General features: G+C 41.0%; 1 protein-coding gene across 11 annotated transcripts in view; it reads right to left on the reverse strand.

Moving 5' to 3' along the window:
* The window catches only part of NFIA (nuclear factor I A), a 571,401-nt gene that overhangs the window by 55,799 nt on the left and 494,382 nt on the right, over positions 1–21,220 (reverse strand). For 9 of the 11 annotated variants that reach the window (XM_053894638.1, XM_053894628.1, XM_019449090.2 and 6 more), the window contains 2 exons: positions 3,387–3,565; positions 922–1,087 (listed from right to left, as the gene is read on the reverse strand). In XM_053894638.1, coding sequence (XP_053750613.1) covers positions 922–1,087; positions 3,387–3,565 — 345 coding nt within the window. The remainder of the gene's footprint in view (positions 1–921; positions 1,088–3,386; positions 3,566–21,220) is intronic. The other 2 variants (XM_019449086.2, XM_053894653.1) reach the window with 1 other exon arrangement.

The following is a 21,220-nucleotide window of genomic DNA, read 5'->3' on the forward strand; positions in this document are numbered from 1 at the left end:
CCTATCCTTTCTTACACTTTGATCCCTCAGTAAAGGTTTAAGGAGGTGCTCATCGCATCATCTGTCAAGGTTAGGTTGTCCATCCAACACCTCAGAACTCTGTCTCCGGCCATCACTCTTTTTTGACATCGTTCCAGGTACTAACAAAAGACAAATTCATGTGATCGAGCTATTCCTATCCCCTTGTCATCTTTAAAATATCGGGAACTATCCCTCTAATTCAGCAACTAATCATTCCTATCATCTAAAAAGGTTTTTATCATCTGATCACATGTTCCCATACTATTCAGAGAAGAGCCAAGAGTTTCTTTTCTTTTTCCATCCCATTATACTTTCTATCACCTCCCCCTGCCACACCTGACCATGCACCACAGTTATCAGCTCTGATCTTCTGCCAGGCTCTTGCTCTTGGTGAGTGGTCAAGGTACACATCTTTGAACTGTTACTTTGATTTAAACCTTTTTTTCCTGTGTGATGTATGAGGTGCACAGCTCATCAAATGCATTTCTCTTGGACTGTAAGTTGCTGGAAGGCAGGCCTACACGAAAGCAAAAGGAGCTTTTTGCTAATAAGAATGTATGCAAGTAGATGCTGTTTGATGATCTCTGTGTTTGAGAGCACTCACAGCTACTGAAATAATATGCAAAATTTAAGAGTCATATCTTGCTCTCAGTCTTGGGCATATAGTTGCACCATGTTATCCGCCCAAACACCCAGTCACTTCCACATCTGGTGTAGTTGATGGTACCCGAGAGCGGTGTTCGCTGTGATCTTGTCTCGGCCCTGCAAACCCACGCTACAACCGTCGCTGGGGATGAGTGCCTATCACTAGAGCCTGTGCAGTTGGGATGAAACTTTAAATGAGGATTCAAGTACACAGAGCTTTATCAGTGACCGGCGCCTCGTCTCAGCCGTACTTACTGGGTGAGGTCGGGGAGGCTGCACCTCCTTCTGTTGATGTGGTTGGAGGCTTTGTGTCTGGCACCGGCAGAGGCACAGGCCTGGCCATCGGTGGTGGCGGCGGCGGTGGCAACATTGGGGTGGGAAGGAATGGGTTGTGCACTTTGCCTTGGCTACTCCCGTTGGGCTGTGAGGGCGGGAACAAAACAAACACGCAGAAGGAAAAGAAGAAACACATACCGACCATTAGCGGCTTCTGCAAATGAAACGTGCATTAGTCCATCTTTTTATGTAAAATTACGAAGTATTCTAGCTGCTTGAATTCTTGCATAAGAGCATATGGATTAAAAAACTGTTGGGTTGTCCTTAAGGCATTCCGCAAAAGTGTAGTCTTAGGCACACATGCTCAATGTAGCCTCAACTTATCTCTCGAATTACTTTGGCCTTCTTTACATCCTGCTTCCGTAAAACGACCTGCCAACTTGTGCTTGGAATGTTTCACTTCTGTATGAACTGTTACCTTTATCATCATTCCCACGAGTATTATTTATTTCATATGTAAGTGTTTTATAGGTTGTGGAATTATTCTGTCATGTCTATTTACACAGATACAATAAGGTTTCCCAAATATGCGTCGGAAATTAAAAATAATATTTTATTTTCACTCTTCAAAGTTGATATTATATAACATTTAATAAATATGTTAAGTGAACATGAAAAATTTCTTTCACATATTGTATAACATCAGGCACAGAAACTTTAGAATTGAGCTGTCAAAATTCTGCTAGGGAAAAATATCACTTCTAATTTTGATTTAAATTATATAAGCATATGCCATAAAAGTCATATTTATTTGGCTGCCTGATGTTAGAACAACCAAATAACAGCTCTTTAACAAAAGAAAGTTCCCCTCTGAAGAAAGCAATAAGATCCATTTTATTTTCAAGTTTTTCAAAATAGTCCCACGAACAGACCTGCCTTAAACCGTATAAAATATTGATCAAAACACAAAACCAGGAGTTTGATACTTATATACGATAATGTCATGACTATTTTTAAAAAGTTAGAAATTTAAAAGTGAGATTCTTGATGCTGGTGGTCACTTCAGACTTTTCATGGTCTCTCAGGTGGCCTTTCTGACTCCAGACTTCAGTGATACTGTGCAACCAATAATAACACCTGGTATTTAGGCTATAGTCCCGAATCAAAATTCAGCTGAGGGAGATCCAGTTGTCCCAGGCTTTTGAGCGTAAGCTTATAATTCTGCAGACGCAGCCTCAGTTAGCCCCTCATCTACATTCTCTTATATATTTGGTATTGTTCCTCAAAGATATCTTGTCTGACAATCAGAATCAGAATGTCTGACAATTTCTTGCTAGCAAACTTGTCCGTGTGTTATTTCTGAGTGGGCTGAAAGTCCGTAAGTGAATGCTTTGGAATAAGCCAAGCAAATGAATACACAAGCAAAAAGAAAAAAGGCCCCATATTGATTTGTTGTCTAGACAGAAATGTATCTGCTAACACATCACCAGACATTAGTCAAAGCTGCCTGTTCTGTCTCAGATATGCAGAATCAGGTATTTCTGCACGGGAGGAAAATCAGTGACAGGGCCGTGTGATATAATATTCTAAATTAGGCAATAATAATTACGGCTCATCTGCGGCTTCGTGTGCAGCTATTAGGAGAAAAGGAAAATCACATGTAGCTTTCTGTTGGTCATTATTTACTATTCATTATTATTATTATTATTATTGGCTTTGGGATGCAGCTATCCAATTGTAAACATTTAGTTCCATTTTGAAACAAAATTTGTGATTTTTTAAAAATCACTTTTACATTTGGAATATTATTTCAAATCGTGATTATTTGGTTGCTTAGAGAAAAAATGAAAATATTCATTTGAAGCTGCCGAATACTGTTTAGCTTTATACAAAGATAAGTGGGAAAGATAACCTACTTGCAGAAATAACAAACCATAATAAACTGTACTTCGAGCATCTTGAGTTCAAGTACTGGTCAACTTGATCTAAAGTGTTAGAAGACTGTATTTTTAAAAAATATCAACTTAGCTGATCTGAAACATCTGTGCCCCCTTCATCCCACTACCCCTCCCTTCCCCTCCAAATCATTATTTAAAATTATTTGGTCTTTCTATTTTGTTAACTGTGTGAGCTCGAGGGTTAGTGTGCGTGAGGTGGAATTATCAGCCCACAGACCTTAGAAGGTTATACAGTTCACCCTTGAGATGATTTATATCCATAAACTTGACAGTTGCGAACTTAACACAAACACTTTTTAAACCCTGGCCAATCACTCTTAGAGCAAGTTAACTTTCCCACAATCTAGAATAAATATGACATTTGCCTGCAGTCCATCAGCACAACATTAGAGCACAATGTCACATGGTCATAAGGTCTCCCCTTGTTATTTTTACATTCGGTTAATATTTCTAAAGAAATTGGAAAAAAAAAGGAGGTCTCCTTACATTGAGGAACCCCACCTGTCCAGCCTGCTGACCAGCATCAGGGCAGACAAGTTGGACAAACTCTTTCAGCGTCTCCTGAGGGTGATAGCGGATGGCTGGGTGAGAGAAGTAAGGTCCAGGCTGTTGGATAATGGGCGACGTCGGAAAATGAAGAGTCGACGGTGTTGCATGCGGGCTTGCTGTAGGAAAAGAAAGCGTCAGAGTCACGAAGAGACAGACCCGCTCTGCAACAGCTCCTAAGCCCGGTCCAGCTTCCTTTTTCTTTCTTTCCTGACCCAACTCTTACCACTGCTCATGTGGCTGAATTTAACACTGGGTACGTCTGATAGATTTTCTTCCTCAAGGCTCTAAGACAAACATGGAGGTTAGATTAGGGTAGAGTTTCAGGCTGTCTTTCCATTTTCAGTGGACATGAGTTATAAAGGCATTAATAATCCTTGGTGAAGCTGAAGATTATTCATTACCTTAAGAGCCTTTTTAATGAAGCAAGCAATAAAAAATGTATTTGGTAGATTAGACCTGATTTAACTGACATTACATATGACAAATTCTAGTTTGCACATATGGATCCTCTTTCATGCTGAGCTAACCCATAGACAATAATTCATTGTTAAAGCTCTTATACCCCTTTCAAGGAAATTTCTAGGGACTAATACAGGATGAAATTTTTTTGAAGTATGTAGTAAATGATCACTTAATGAACCTGTGTAATTTGGATGCCTCACTTTACATGGAAGGTTCACGTAGCCTTTTTTTTTCTTTCTTTTTTCTTTTTCTTTCCTCTCTCTCTCTCTCTCTTTTTTTTTTTTTTTTTTTTTTGGCCAATTCAAAGCCAAAGTCAGAAATGCATAAATGTTAGACAGGGGAACCCACAGGCTGAGTGGGCAGTGACCCCTGCTGAACTGTGGGCCCTCTGCCCATAAAAATTGATACAAGATCTCAGACAACTATTACTCCTTTTTATTTGAGCCCTGCTAAATTTTATTTGTACAAGAAGATTACATTAGATTAAAAAACTTATGTGAACCGCTTGATAATGTTCCTGAGAGAACTTCTGCCCTTGAATTCGAAGGGTGATTGATAAAATCTGCTGGAGAATAAGAGCAGCACACAGGGAGGGTCGGAGATACTCAAACCAAGTGACGCCAAAGCAGCAGCTTTCCTCAGGGAGGGCCAGAGAAACAGCCCCCAAAATAAAAGCGGGGGAGAGTGTTTATCCTGCCTTACTCTTTGCAATTTAAGTCTTCAAACTCTGGGAGTCCCTGCAAAGACCAAACAAAGGGATGCCCCAATGTTTGGGGAATAAGATTTTCCTAATACCGAGAGGGACTCATAAAAGTGTGAAACAAACGAAGCAAGACAGGCCACACTTTCTTCCACTACCCCATAAGCATGGCTGAAGACTGTAAAAATCATACATCGTCATTGACCACTGGCCATGGGTTCTTTGTTCTTTACTGGGATATCTTTAGTATTGGGGTGCTTTGTAATAATTGAAATGGCTAAGGACTTGGGGGTTCAGAATAGCATCTGTAGCTTGCAAAGAGTGCAAATGGGGGTTTGGAGTAGAAGTGAGTGTCTTAATCCACGTCTTGCAGATGATCTGAGGGGACCCTTCATTCATGCAACCTTTAATGTATCCCATAAACACTGATGGGGCTGCTACTATGGGCATGGGATACAGCAGGGTGCCAGCACACGGAGTTTGATCTTCAGTCATGCAACTGAGGGCATCTTGAACATAGCCTATTGAAACTAGAATTCTTGTGATCTTCTACCCGTTATACGTGCTCTTCTTCCAGTCTCTCCCATCTGAGTAAATAGCTATTTCTATTTACTTGTTCACTGTCAGATCCCCAGAACAGTGTCTGGCCCTCCATAAATACTAGTTGAACGTACAACCAGCGATTGCATACAAGAGTGGTACAGAAACCAAGAACCATACAGATAGACTTAAAACTTTGGTTTTTTCCCCACCTGGAAAAAAAGCCAGGGGGGGTTATAGAAAAACTAGTAAAACTTAGGAATTCACAAAATAAATGATAAATCTGGTGATGCATTATTGCCTCTGAGCTTACACCCACAGGCTAAAACGTTAAATGGCTCTGGTCATCTCTTACTTTGCCAATTGTGCTTTAAAGAGCCAAAGGAGTTTTGTCTAACCTAACCATACCATCTGATATGGTATGGTTGTCTCTACTGGTAGCGAGAAGATGTGACCCAGCATCACATCCGACCAAAGAGTTTCTAGTCAGGGGCAGAATGTAGTATTTCCCAAACAAGGCTGGGAACGTAGTAAGCACAAAAAAATGATAGGCTCGGTTTCTGCAGCACGTCAAACACAAAAGTGGGAACTTTGTTGTCAAGAGTCCCGGGGAAGCAGACCTTAATGATAAAGCGGCAATGCTTCAGGTGCTCGAAGGAAAGTGATAAATGATTGTTCAATTATGAAATTGTAGTGGCCAACAGAGAATGCTGCCCAAGGCAAAAAATCACTTGAGTAAATACCAGGTGGATAAAACTTAAAGAAACTTGACAGAGGGAATCATTCAACTCATCTCGGGATCCCTCCGTTAATGTTAATAAACACCCCTGCCCTTTTTGTTATTGTTGTTAAATACGTAAAAGAACATCGTTAGCAACTTAAATTTAGATCTTAGTTTACTGTATTTTCCTAAAACAATTTCCCTTGTGGCCCCGAGTTGAACAGAAACCTAAGAACACATGGTACTACATGAAATTAATTCTACAATGACTGACTTATAAGGACCAATTAATTCTTAATTAGCACCAGGAAATCATTTAACCTGTAGTTTCAAATTAGGCAATTGCTGAGTCTGCATTTCAGAGGGTTATCCTTCACAACCCTTACTTTCTCATGCCTTGGACCTTCTGGTTCACCGTGAAACTGGGTATAAATCATTCAAGATCCTGAGCTTTAATTTCTTCAAACAGAAAATAGTTGTGTTATAGACATCGCACAGTTCTGTTAAATATTATTAAATACATGCTATTTCTTTAGATAAACTGCTAGTATTACTCTTACTGGATGAGACCCTTGCTCTTCCGTTCTCTAAAGCTCAGCCTTCAGCAACATCTAAATTCGTATTTTCTTCTCTCCTATTTCTTGTCTTCTCTCCTTTCTCTTGGATTAGATGTTTTCAGTGTGCCTATATGTTTATGTCTAAGTAGTCTCAAATCATTTTAGAAAGTGTCATTGGGGTTAAACCAATCAATTGCCCAATCAGTGAAATTCATTAAAGGTACATTGAGATCTTCCGGTCAGGGATCCTACAGAGAGAAAGAAACTACCATTATGAATCTGGTGTGGTGCTAACATAATGCACAAAGAATGATAAAAGTCCAGATTTTTGACAGAGGAAAACATCTCTTATGGACGTATGTGTGTATGTGTGTGTGAGTAGTTGACACAATAAAAAATTATAGCACATTATGTAAATGCATATTTAGGTCCTTTAAAATGTGCATTATTTACTTGAGAGTCAATAAAGGCTTTTCTCAAGTGGTTACAGTTTATTGCAGTGCATCCATCTGTATCCATGTTGATGTTAATACAATTTTGTGTATTAAAAGGCACTACAAAATTGGCTGCTTCTGGGGTCTAATACTCTTAGTACCCTAGGCCAGGAGCAGCAGAGAGTGTCAGAAACACCCTGCTCTGGGTGGATCTCACTACCGGTTTAAACTTTAACCAGAGGCCAGACTTATGTAAAACAACTGCTAGGCTTTTCACAAACAATACGAGTAAGAAGGAAGGAAATTTGATCAGGTTTTCTTTGGCCAGAATAGCACTGCCTACACATTCTGAACAAAGTAGCCACAATTCAAAAAAACAGGGAGCCAGAATTTTCCAAAGGGTGTAGAGCTCAGTTATTTATTACAAAATGATCATATTACTAGATACTTATAAAAGAGAAAGCAGGTCAGACAGGTTGGTTTACTTGTTTGTACTCCATTCCCCTCCCCTCACCCCGCTTCTTTAAAAGATTTTCTTGGTTTTAGTTTGAAAGAGAAAAAGCTAAAAATTTGACACTATATATATAAGTTAAAGATGCTTTCTCCTTTATTTTTTTTTAATGTTTATTTATTTTTGAGAGAGAGACAGAACGTGAGAAGGGGAGGGGCAGAGAGAGAGGGAGACACAGAATCCGAAGCAGGCTCCAGGCACTGAGCTGTCAGTGTAGAGCCCGACGTGGGGCTTGAATCCACGAACTGCGAGATCATGACCTGAGCTGAAGTCGGATGCCTAACAGACTGAGCCACCCAGGTGCCCCAAGATATTTTCTTCTTTAAAGCAGATTTAAAACTGGAGACAGAGAAGGTCAAGGTCATTACTAGGTTATTATGTATGTTGAGAGACTTTTTGATCCACGTGACTCTTGGTCTATGAGTCCTCCATAGCGGGAAGGCCTTATAGACACATATTCTAGCTCAAAATAAGATGACGTCAGGGAGGCATAGCCAGGTAAGTTTGGAAACTTGTATTTCATTCTTTTATAAATCTTGAGGAAACAAAAAAAAGAGAAGAAAGTAATCCCTCCTCACCATTTTTAGTAGTTTTGCCCAAACTCATAGAACCTTCCCACATTTTTCTTCCAACCAAAATTTTATGGGTGAAATATGTTCTTGTATTTAACCTGACATAGGATTAATTGCTTTACTCCTCGTCCACAAACTGTCACAGATTCTCACAGATTGGACAGGGACTTGGATTCTTTTCACGTTAGCATTTGCTTTCGAGACTCCAAAGAAAAGCTATCAAGAGAGCAGCACAAACAATAAAACCTAATCCCCCTTCAGGTGTGTGCTTTTAAGACCGTGTTACACACAGCCCTCTTCCCTCACAGAAGGAATGATCACTCCCAAGCCTTGGCATTTGTAAAACTTCACAGTCTTACCATTAATCAACACTGAGTCAGTGGCAACAGGTGAGAGTCCAAACTGTTTGTGTTAGCACCATTACCAGAAAAAGCCACTCATCTCTCTTCAGTAGTAAGATGTTCTTTACACAAAAATACCCATTTCCATCAAGCAATGGGTGGCATTAAGAACTCCTGACTACTCATGTTTAAGAAGTAAAGGTTTTAATAAGGCAGAACTTTAAAAGAGGAAAGTGGAAGAAAAAAAAATACTGCATTAAAGAAAAAAAAAAGCCTTCCACAAAGGCAAATGGAATTTGAATTATTTGGGTTGTCAACTACTATGTACTTGGCTTCCTCAGAAATTCAAAACCACAGTGTATAACACCACTGTAGCCTGCCCTAAAGCTGAGAAATCTATCTTAATGGTCCATAGCTGTAATTTATAAATCATGCATGATCAGACCTGCCACTTATGAAAGCCCAGGAGTTTGGAGTTATGGGATTTATTTTAACGGAGATGCAAGGAAAGGGGAATTAGCAATGGTTTTTAAACCATTAGGAGGTGGAGCCTTTTCTAAATCATAAACCTTTAAGTTGAGGCAAGCCAAGGTTTTCAAAACACACAGTACATACCTTTAACATCGCCGAGATGCATGTGAAAGACCTGGGTGTCATATGAGAGAAACATGACCTTGCATGATGATGGGGGAAAGCACCAGTATTTTTATATTGCTGCTACCAGAGTAAACTTGATTCTATGCTACATTTCTAAGATGACTGGTGTATTCTGTTCCATTTTAATTAAGGGGATCTTCAGGTTGGAGACTGAATTCTAACGTCTTCTGCAAAAGCAGACAGAAAGGGGGGCGGGGGGAACAGGCGAAGTTCTTTTAAAATTTTTATTTAGATCAATTTTACCTACTTAAAGACTCTTCTTGCTCTGAGGCCCTGGCTGATAACCTTGGCCAGGGGTGGGCAAACGTTTTTTGTAAAGGCCAGAGAGTGAAGGGGTTAGGCCTCGTAGGCTGCATGGTCTCTGTTGCAATTACTCAATTCGGCAGCTATGCTTCCAAAGCGGCCACAGATATTACATAAACAGATGAGTGTGGCTCTGTGCCAATTACATTTTTATTTTCAAAAACAGGCCGAAGACTCGATTTAACTTGTGGGCCCCAGTTTGCTGGCCCCTGGTGTAGACCCACATAATTCCTGTTCACTCTCCAAACATTTGCCATGCTCTGCTCATGGGTTGAGCACCTGACAATCACTTTCATCTCTTCCCCATCAAACCCTGTTCTTGTCCTGATCAGCCTTTCTGCTGAAGCCTCACCTTTCGGAAGCTTTCAAAGTAATCAGCTTGCCTTCTGTATTTCTACTAACTACCCATCGCCACTCTTCTTTTCTATGCTGGGAGCTTGTACCTTTTGACCACCTATACCCACTCCTCCCATCCCCCACTGTAGCTCTTTGCTATCTCTCTTCACCATTATTTAACCTGCTTTGGTCTGTGCTAGTTTCCCACACCTGTGTGTGTATAATTTCAAGTTAAACATATGAGTAAAAAAAAAAAAAAAAAAGGAAAGGTATAATATGAGGACCATGGGCTTTAGAGTCAGATAGGTATAGATTCAAATTCTAGATCTTCCACTTAAACCAGTTATGCCTTAAGTTTCTGAGCTTCTCTATGACTCAGTATTGTCATCTGTATAATGGGGCTAATAATAGATTTGTTGTTGGGATCAAATGAGACAAAGTATATAAGGCACATGGTGTAGTTCTTGACCATGTGGGTAAGTGATCAATCAATAGCTTCTTTTATTGGTTATACTATCATAGGGATGGAGATGAGGATGGGAGATGAATAAATTGAAATTTGTTCCCATTTTCTAAGACCTGTTTGGATCACAGAATACACAAGGGGGAAAGAAAAGTAAGAATAAGAGGTACCTTCTGTTTACCTGTCTCTTGGACAAATAAATACATAAATATTGATGAAAGAGTATGTACTATCAGGGTGGACATGACATAAGCATCTTGAAAAGAAATCTCTAGATGACAAAATGCAAAACAAAACAACAGTAGCAACAACTTTGGTCTAATGGTCATAGATATCATAGATACAATGACCTATGAAGACTCTTTTTGACCAAATATACTTTGAACCTGTACCTTTGCTTAGATCTCAAACTTTCGACACTTACCCTAGAAACTTACAACCATGGGGCTATCTCCCTCTAGACTCTATTTTTCATTTACACCTACAATCCATGAGTGTCCATACTGAACTCCCCTTTACCATGTAGACCCCTGCTATCCAAGCACACTTCAGAGCTAACCAGAGTCTACCCATGTCTTCCTCCTGGCCTTCCCAAACCCGAATACAATAGAAATTTCTATCATTCCCTTGAAAGGGCCACCATGTCGGTTTTGGGGAATTGTTTATTGGAGATCTAATACATGTTAAATCTAAAAAAAAAAGTTTTTAAAGAAGATCTAGAGTACTTTTAAGAAAAATTTATTATTATTATTATTTTTGAAAATTTTCTAACTAGATTAAGGGACTTTTAGTTTTGTTTCTGCCACTACTTGGCTTATGAATATAGGCAACTTCTGGGTGCTTGGGGGTGGCTCAGTCAGTTAAGCATCTGATGTCAGCTTAGGTCATGATCTCGCAGTTTGTGGGTTCAAGCCCCTCATCGGGTTCTGTGCTAACAGCTCAGAGTCTGGAGCCTGCTTTGTATTCTGTGTCTCCTCTCTCTGCCCCTTCCCTGCTCATGCTCTCTCTCTCTGTCTCTCTCTCAAAAATAAATGAAACATTAAAATTAAATTTTTTTTATAAATATAGGCAACTTCTTTCTCTTCCAGTTCTCTCCTCTGCAAAATGAAGAGTTTGAACCCAATTGCTGAGGCTCACCTAGCTTTACATTCCAGTGGAATATCGTCTCTGGAATTACACACAAATACTGAGTACAACTGGTCCCTAGTGAGAACACTGAAATCTAAAACATCTGAAACAAGGGAGCACATGCCCTTTGAAAGAAATTATTTTTCAAATGTTTCTGAGATATCAAGGTATAGAGTATTTCTGGACTCAGTCTCTAAGACACCCTGACTTTGGGAAGGCTGTAATATTTAGAGCTTTAAGACCTCTGAGTGTGTTTGTTCAAGCTCTGTATGATAGCGCCCCAGCCTTTGGATCCTGACCACCTTCTCTCTAACACGTGATATTTGTGCACTATTTGCCTAGGCTGCCATGATGGCTAAGGTGAGATGCGTTCAAACACCACACAACAGTGATGATTACTGGAAATATGAAGAGGGACTGTTGAGTGAGCAGAGTTGAAAAGAATCCTATTCCATGAAGGGAACGTGAGCTTTTTAAAAAAAAAAAAAAAAAAATTTTTTTTTTAACGTTTATTCATCTTTGAGAGACAGAGAAAGACAGAGCATGAGCAGGGAAGGGTCAGAGAAAGAGGGAGACACAGAATTCAAAGCAGGCTCCGGGCTCTGAGCCATCAGCACAGAGCCTGACGCGGGGCTCGAACTCATGAACTGCGAGATCATGACCTGAGCTGAAGTCGGAGGCTCAACTGACTGAGCCACCCAGGTGCCCCAGGAATGTGAGCTTCTACATAATATGTAAGCAATCCTACAAAATGAAAGATGAGGAATAAGAAACATGGCAAAACACTGGAGAAAAAAGCAACCCCATGGAATGGACAAGCATAGAGGTTAATGGAAATAGGCAGGGAGTCCTCTAACAATTGGCTGGACATGCACTGGAATTACAAACTGCAGTCTTGCAAAGGGGAATTTCCCAAGTAAAATCTGCAGGGGTGCTCCAGCCTCTTGGAGGATTACCAAGGGATGGGGCCTGGGTGGTCTGCCGACATGGGGGGGGGGAAAAAAGGCAAAAAAACAAGCAAATAAACAACAACAAAACCATGATAAACACAAAAGTGTGGGCTGATTTGCGGCATCTCCCTCACCAAATTGTCAGGTTTACATCGGAGTTTAAGCCCCTATTTCTGAGAGATATGTTACTTTCAAAGTGTCCTCCTGAATGCCAAGTATCTTCCTGAATACACCCCGGAGGACTGAAGGGTTTATTCCTACTGTGGTAGACTGCACACACACAGGGAGGAAGTGTGAGAAGGGTCAGTCCGGTGTCTGAAGTCAGGGGTTCACGTTTTGATCCCTGGTTGGATACCAACCAGCTCTGTGTCAGCCTCCTGGCTTCTTTTACTGCAAGATGGAAACTGTATGGCATGTGTGGGTTTTACAGCTCAACCACCCTGGGCTTGAAATCACCACTCCCTTTCCTAATCTGGGGAAAATTACTGAACATTTCTGAGCCCACCTTTCTTTATCTATAAATTGGATAAAATAGCAAGAAGAAAAGATCTGAGACTAGAATTAATTCTAGTACATAGTGGGGCTCACTCACTTAAAAAGTATGTGTTGAGGGGTGCCTGGGTGGCTTGGTTGGTTAAGCATCCAACTTCGGCTCAGGTCATGATCTCACGGTCTGTGAGTTCGAGCCCCGCGTCGGGCTCTGTGCTGACAGCTCAGAGCCTGGAGCCTGTTTCAGATTCTGTGTCTCCCTCTCTCTCTGCCCCTCCCCTGTTCATTCTGTGTCTCCCTCTGTCTCAAAAATAAATAAATGTTAAAAAAAAATTAAAAAAAAAGTATGTGTTGAGAATCAGCTCTGTGCTAGATAGTGTATTAGACTGTGGGTTATTCATTCTTCTTAGAATTTTTTTTTTTTTTTTTTTTTTAGAATAAATTAGGATACGTGAGAAATAATCAGGATCATACAATGCAATGTGGCAACATGAGATAACTGGGAATCAAGAGTTGAACTGTTTTCAACTGTTTTCATGGACCCGGAGTTTCATGGCATGGGCTAATAGTCACTTTCTAGGACCTGACCTTACCTGCGCTCTGCAAGTCCTAACTGCAGGAGTAAGTCACTTTGGCTGGTGAGAAAGTCTGGAAACGGAGCTCTTATGGTTTTTATTTGGGGGGAGGGGATACCTATCCTTCCCTCAGCCTCAGTCTATGTATTTAGAGTGGCCTTAACCCTACCCCCTGGCTCCACAGGTAAGCGTGCAACTCAGGCTACGCCAATAAGAAACTCCTTTATCTTTTAAACATAAGGATTGTTCCAAAAGTGACCCAAGCAAATGACCCAAACCGGGACAATCAGAGCCATAAGCATCCAGGAGTAGAACCTTTCCTAGATCTATTGTGAAAAGGCTGTTCTCTTTCCCTTGGGATTGTTAAATTGGTGAGAATTAAGCCTGGAGCTGCTCACATCATTAATGCCACAGTCCGAAGAGATTCAGCCTAAGAATGAAGTTCACACAGAAGACAGCAGAGCTGAGGGGAGAGAACAACATACAGATTTCTGAAGGTATCACCTGAGCTTCTGGATCCAGCTCTACCTGAAGCCAAAAACCCCTAGACTTTTTGGTTACAGGCACCACCAGTCCGTAATTTTCTTTCAGAGCAGTAGAGGGATGGTTAAGGAAGTTGGATGGTTAAGGAAGTTTCTCTCACTGACAAGAATATTTCACGTGAAAGAGTCTGTATTAACATATCTTCAAAGCCATTCATTACAGGGTATGCAGTAATTCTGCAACTTTTCATGGTGTTCAGGAACTTGGATTTGGGAAGATCTGGAGATATCCCTCAGGGATGCCAAGGTTTTCTAAATTCATATTGCATGCCAATAGAAGGGACCCCCACAAATACTTCACATACCTGTGTTATATTATCGCTTTCTTGAATTCCCCTCTCATTAATCTCATCACACTAACAGTAATCTGTTTCATATCTGTCTGTTTTATTAGACTGCAGGCACAGGACTTGTCTGGTTTGCTCATCAGGGCCTAGCACACTGCTTGGTGGATGGGAAGTGCTCAATAATTATATGCTGAGTTGATTCCTATCAACAACAGACTCTTGCGAACAAAAACGGTGCTTAACTTTAGCAAGAGCCACGCCTGAATGAAGACATGCCAAAGTGAAGTCTCTACCATGGCTGAAGGGCTACCCATCCCGGGAGGGAGCTATTTATTGCCCCACTGGGGAGATTCCCCTATTCTCCCAGTGTGACGGGGTAACCAGGCTGGTGCACTTCCCTGGGACCACATCTTCTGGTCTGGGCACATGAGGCTCCTCCCGGGGAGGACCCATGAGAGCAGGTAGAAGACAACTGGGAGGAGGAGTGGGGAATGAAGGAAGTAAGGACCCTCTCAAGAGAACCACATTCAAAGTGGGGATAAAAGACATCCCAGAGGTGGTGAACATTTCGTGACATCCTTGTGACAGTACCCAGCACTTTCCATATGTCATTTCACTTCCTCCTCCTCCTCCTCATGCTTTAAAGTTCTGTACGGGTGGGAAAACAAAAGGCAGGCAGAAGACAGGTGACTAGTTCAAGCACACGCGGATCCCAAGTGGCCAGCCAGGATCCGAATTCTATTCTGGCCGACTCTACGGCCCATGCACTTTTCACTGCACTCCGCTGCTCCCATTTGAATTATTTTTTGGAGGTCAACCGGTTTATTTCCTTTCAGCAGTGTTTGTTCTCGGGTCCCTTATTATTGTATTGCAACCTGGCAACTCTGATGTTGCTCACGGGTGTTTTGCACATAAGAAAAAGGAAGCGTTTGATGGGGGGGGGGGCGGGGAAGGCAACCGCCATTTAATATGAAGAAATGGCACATGTCAAATGTAAATTTACTGTGGAAATATACGTTTTAAAAACCATTCTATACGCGTGATTAAGTACACTAATTTCAACACTACAAAGGGTGCAGCATGAAATAGGTGATCTCTGTGATACTGCAACCACATTAATAGGGCCGTACATTCCCATTTCAAATATCAGTGCTCACCCCCCTTTGCCTACATGGATGATAAGCTGATACTACATAAACATTGTTAAAGCCACAGTTCCATGCTACAGTAATTCACTTAACTTTAACATGATTTATGGTTCTGTCAATAGGGGAGGTTGAAAACTGTGCACGGAAGCTTCAATGTGAGCTTCATATTTAAAACAGCAATTGTGTGCGTGTGTGCGTGTGTGCGTGGGTGTGTGTGTGACAGAAGAAAACATTCCACATAAAGAGGAGATACGAGTCCAATGTTGACTTTGTTACTCTACTCCGAAAAGAAGGAAAATAAAGGAGTCCAAAACATGGAATCAACATTACATTAAGCTACACCAAGAAGAAAGAACTGATAGGGATTCAGCGGATTATGTGATTTATAGTTCAAGCGATACCAGGAAGTCTTATCAATGAGAGGATTTCAAAGCAACCTTGCTCAGAACCACTGCCTTTATCACGTGTGCACATGTGGGTCTATGGTGGGGGTGCGGGTGGGGGGAGGTAGAGAGGGAGGGAGAGACGGAGAGAGCGATGGAGACAGGTGGAGAGAAAGGGGCAAACAATCCCAGGGGAGGGCAGCTTCACGATGAGTTTAAATCTAGGCCCACGTGGTTAATCACCCTACTTTTCTCTCTGGCACTCCACCTGGGGGCCTTTTGCCTCTTTAAGAGATTAAGGAGTCAACTGGTCTTTCTGCTGTAACCTGTCCTCCTTGGGACCACATATTAGCAGGATTCCCCTACAGAAGAGCTCTCTTTAGAAGTTTGCTGCCGGGATGACAAATTAACCCAGCAGGGTGTCCCACACATCTATCTCGGTACAAATTATTAGTGTAATAGAGCTTTTAGTTATGCATTTATCTAGTAATTATTGAATGGCGACACAGAACCAAGCTGAGCAGCCATGGCCTTTTATGAGGTTCGCTCGGTGGGTGGCCTTACAGTTAATTTAGGATAGTTTTCCACTAAGCAGTTCACTTGCAGACAAATTAGCTAAACAGCCTTCTCCTTTAAATATTTTCCATGTCATAGTGAAACTCTTTACAATACAATAAAGGTACAGTTTTAATTACACGCTTCCTGACTTTTGTTTAGTTGTAGTTTTAAAACATTTGCTGGCACTGTTTTTTCCTTTGGCTGGGCAGTCATAGCTGGTTGTAAGTATCTGGCTAATGAATTTAATAATTTCCTGAACTGGGACTTAAAGGGCCTTCGCTAAAAAGCTGCTTTTCCCCCTTACCTTCCAGATCCTTCAAATCCCACCGGCAGTGTTTCTCACTGGGCTGGACACCAGCACTTGAGCTTAACCTTGACCAGTGTTCACAAGCCCTCTTACTTGTCTTTCAGTGCACTTCAGAGGTAGTGTTCTTAGGTCCATGATGCCTCCATTGGAAAATCAATTCTGGCAATTCCTATTGTACAGTGACAATGTAATGTCTTCTCAAATGGCATACTCCACTAATAAATAAACACCTTGCATCTGTTGGCAGATTATTTCAGCACCTTGTTAGCAACAGGTACTTAATTGCTTCTCGTTTCCCTGAGATGATTCAATTGCACTAAACCAGGAGAGGCAAATTAGATTCAGCTCCTTTGAAAGGAGCACCGTTCTACAACTAAGTTAAAAGCTTTCCTAAGAGGCAAAGAAGTTTTCAGACCACTTAGGTACTGGGCGGCGGGGAGGGGGCTATGCCAAGGGATAGGTCCCACAGTTATGGTGGTGATAAAGGGGGTATGTCTTCTTGTGGGTCCTTTACTTGAACAAAGAGAAACTGTAACCTTACAGCAGATAATCATTTTGAGCTCAGTATTCCTCTTAATGCTCATCAAGTAGAAGCTCTGCATGAAGACAAAGCAAATATATATTGAGCATTTATTCACTACGCAATGCATCTCCCTAAATGCTACCAAATACATGCTCTTGAATATTCTATTATTATTACACATGGGGGATGGAAAGGACTCCCTGTTATTCCCAAACTTTCTGTGTGCCTTCAATCAAATCCATGCAATCACTCATTTATTCAACAAATATTTGTTGAGTGTCTTCCTTACGCCAGGCATGAGGCTGAGGGACACAGATAGGAAGAATAAAGCCATAGTTCCTGCTCTAATGGGCCCTGCCATCTAGTGATAAGTGTTGCCTTCATATTTTACCTCTCCTTCCTTCCTCCTCTATTATTGTCTATGGATCTACACTCCTCCAACCTTTCCTGGTGACCTCAGCTTCCTGGAAGGTGATCTGAATTCTCATAATTCTCTGCAGTATGTTTTTCTTGGCCACACTGGGAGATATTGTTAACTGCAGACCCTCAGATATTTCATCACTGAGAGCAGGATCCCTGCTTGAATCATGAGGATCATGGACTTAGAGAGGTTTATAGAGCATATATGCTTCTGCCTACCTCTCCAAACCGAAACTGGCATGACTCTTTGAAAGCCGCATGATAAATCTTTGGTTTATATGGCTATTGTTTTAGCACATCTTATGTATATTTTTGGTACTAGGGCAATTTTTTAAATGTTTATTTATTTTGAGAGGGAGAGAGAGAGCAAGAGAGTGCACAAGTAGGGGAGAAGCAGAGGGAGAGGGGGACAGAGGATACCAAGAGGCTCTGTGCCGACAGCAGAGAGCCCGACGTGGGGCTCGAACCCACAAACCGTGAGGTCATGATCTGAGCCGAAGTCAGGCATTTAACCAACTGAGACACTCAGGCACCCCAGGACAATTTTACTTCTAAACTGCCTTCATTGTATATGTTTTTTGACTCCTAAAGAAGTGGGCAGTTTAGTCTCATGCTCACATCGTGTATGTCTTTAATTCCTCAGTACTTAGTTGTATAAAAGCATGACTTGTTTGCTGTTGCTTTGTTTGGTGTGTTTGCAATTAGAAGGTACCCTGCTGGAGAACAGGGGCTAAGTCTTATGCCTGTTTGGACTCTCGCAGTGCCAAATGCCACAGAGGTCTCTGTCAGGATGCCCTTGTCCCCAACAACACCTGTGCTTCCCTTGTCACAGTAATACAACTGCTCGCTTTCTTGTCCCGTCATCCACCGAGAGGTCAGCACTCTCCAGCCAGAGTCCAAGCTGCTCGTGTTCACTCTATTCAGCACTGGTAGAGCCCCTTGTACACACTGTTAAGTGCTTGATAAATATTTGTGGAAAAAAATTAATGGGTCCCCAGACAGTAATGGGAGTCTGCAAGTCGATTTTAATACTGAAAAAGTCACACTGTAGAGCTAGTCAGGGAATACGATGGAGTGAAACAGGGCCAGACGCTTGAGAGGGCTACTTGTAAATGTTTCTCCAGATGAGGACAATGTCTGAAGTATCTCTTTTGCGTCTATGCTGCAAGATGGCACAGTTGAAGAGGATTTCGTGCAGTCCTCACGTTTTCATAGGAATTAGCACACCTTCAGGCATGAGCTGAAGAGGTATGCCTGAGTGACTCAGCTTACCTCAAGTGCTCAAGTTGAGATACCCTAAGACACCTCTAATGAAATCAGATATGGTCTCTAGATTTTGAACTTCTTCAACTTGACCACTCCTTTTTTTTTTAAACAGTAAATGTATGCTTGGCAAAAAAAAAAAAAAAAAAAAAAAAAAAAAAAATCTAATAAAGTTGCTTGTTACTGTTAAAACAACAACAAAAAAAGTCACACTGACCTCAAAAATTGTTTTTTGAAGTGATTTGCATCTAACAGAAATCCTACATTACCAGTAGCAAGGATTTGTGGGCTAATAAAAAAAGGTCACATGATATGTTTATGGCTGTTATTAAAAAACTCAGTGTGATAACATGGGTTATGTCATGCTTATCAAAAGATCTAAATGGCTATGTATGTCTTACTAATAAAAAATGTGAAAACAAATTAATTGTTTAAATAAATGCAGTTTATTTCTCCCAGTGGGTAGAAAAAGGTAGCACCTACAGATACAGTGGTAAAGGCACTGAGTTGGAGACTTGATTTCTATTCTTGGCTGAGATCTCTCTCATCTGCAAGAGTAATGTGGAATAGTTACTAACTGCTAACCAGCAGAGTTCTCCGCTACTTAGCTACTTATAAAGCCCCCTTTTATACAGAGTGGCAACATGTTCAGCTTAAAAATATATATATATATTTCCCAGCCTCCCTTGCAGCTAGAGGTGATCTTGTGGAATACATAGTTCTGGCCATGCAGCCTAACATTCTACAAAAGGTAGCAGAATGAGCTGGCTTTTCTTTCTGCTTGGAATGCTAGTGTAAAGCAGGAGTGCAGTGGCCACATTGTGACCATGAGGTCACAGCATGAGGATGGACACAACTGACTACAGCAAGGCTAAAAGAAGAAATCTCAATCCTTGGACTCGAACGGTCCTGAGTCACATACTTGTTTTTATATGAGAAAAAATATGACCTGTTTGGTGAGATTTTCTGTTACTTGCAGTCAAACGCATTCTTAGCTGATACAGGAAATGAATTAGACCAGATTTCCAGGGCACTCTTCTGAAAGTCTGTGGTTCTAGGGGAAGCTCCGTAAGTGCTTACTCGCTAATTACTTTCAACCTCTGCCTTGAGATGTGGACAGTGCCTGCCCCTCCCCATTTCTAAATTCCCTAGAGCACAGAGCTGTTTTACTTAGTGTAAAGCATTCAATTAAATGAAATACTTAAATTAAGTATCGTTCATTAGCTTGTTTTTGAAAATAGCAAAGATTTTAGGCAGACACCTAAAGAGAAACTTTCAAGGAACTCTAAAATATTACTGCTCCAAATTTAAAGGGCAAATTTACAACTGTTTAAAAAGCAAAGGGAAGACTTGTTTAAAAAGCAAAGGTTTTTTTTCGATTATCATAAATCAAACTGTCGTGATTAAATACTTTGTTATGGCTGAAATTTTGAGTGCTGGCAAAAGAAAGTTTTTGAAAGCCCAATCATTCAGCTTAAAGTACACAATAATTGTAATAATATACAATGACATGTAGATGCTTTTATGGAAACTTAATGTCTTCTCCACTCCCCAGGGTATTCCAAAATGCTTTAACCCCTTTACCTAATTTTAACTACATAGGTGGCCAAGTATTCTTCCCATGATACAGATGGCCAAACTGAGACCACAAGGTTAAATGATTTATCAAAGCCACAAAGAAAGCCAATATTAGAGAGGGGATTTGTTTAAAAAAACAAACAAACACACACACACATATTTCTACCTTCATGATGTACATAGGGAAGTGATTAGACTAGCATAAAATACAAAAAACCATAGTTTCCATGTCAAAGTTTTACTCATATAATCTTATAAAGGTTTTCTTCCCCATCGTGGACATTCCTTATATACATATTTTTAATTTTTTTAAACATTTATTATTGATAGACACAGAGCATGAGCAGGGGAGGGACTGAGAGATGGGGAGACACAGAATCTGAGGCAGGCTCCAGGCTCTGAGCTGTTAGCACAGAGCCCGATGCGGGGCTCGAACTAACAAACCTCGAGATCATGACTTCAGATGAAGTCGGATGCTTAACCGACGGAGCCACCCAGGTGCCCCCGTGGACATTCCTTATAAAGAAGCCCTGCATAAACTATTAGCCATTTATCACCCTTAGTTCTTGTGAAGCAATGGGATCTTGTCAGTGTGGGGGAGGGGATGATGTCTTTTGTGTACATTTATGTGCAATCTGATACTTTTTATTTATTCAACCAGTATTTGAGCATAATATCCATTGCATGAGACACAATGAAGGCAATAAAAAGTGTAAGTTATAGATCCTCCCTTTCAAAGGTTTCATTCTACGAGAACGACAAGGCATGTACATTAATAACAAAGCAAGGCACCAGTGGAGGAAATCTGTAGACATGAAAGGCTATGGGACTTCACAGAGCGTGGGGGGGATGGCAGCCTGCGTGGAGCTAAGGGTTTGCATGTAAAAATTGTACTTGCACCGGTCTTGGGATGGGCAAAATGTTGATAGGTGAAAGCAAGAGGCACGACATGAAAATTTTCAAAGCCTGGGTGAAAATGGGTGATTGAACTGTTTGTATGACTTGAGTACACGCTCTATTTCC

Source organism: Panthera pardus, unplaced genomic scaffold, assembly GCF_024362965.1.
Source record: "Panthera pardus isolate Hobbes unplaced genomic scaffold, ASM2436296v1 HiC_scaffold_11, whole genome shotgun sequence".
NCBI lineage: Eukaryota > Metazoa > Chordata > Mammalia > Carnivora > Felidae > Panthera > Panthera pardus.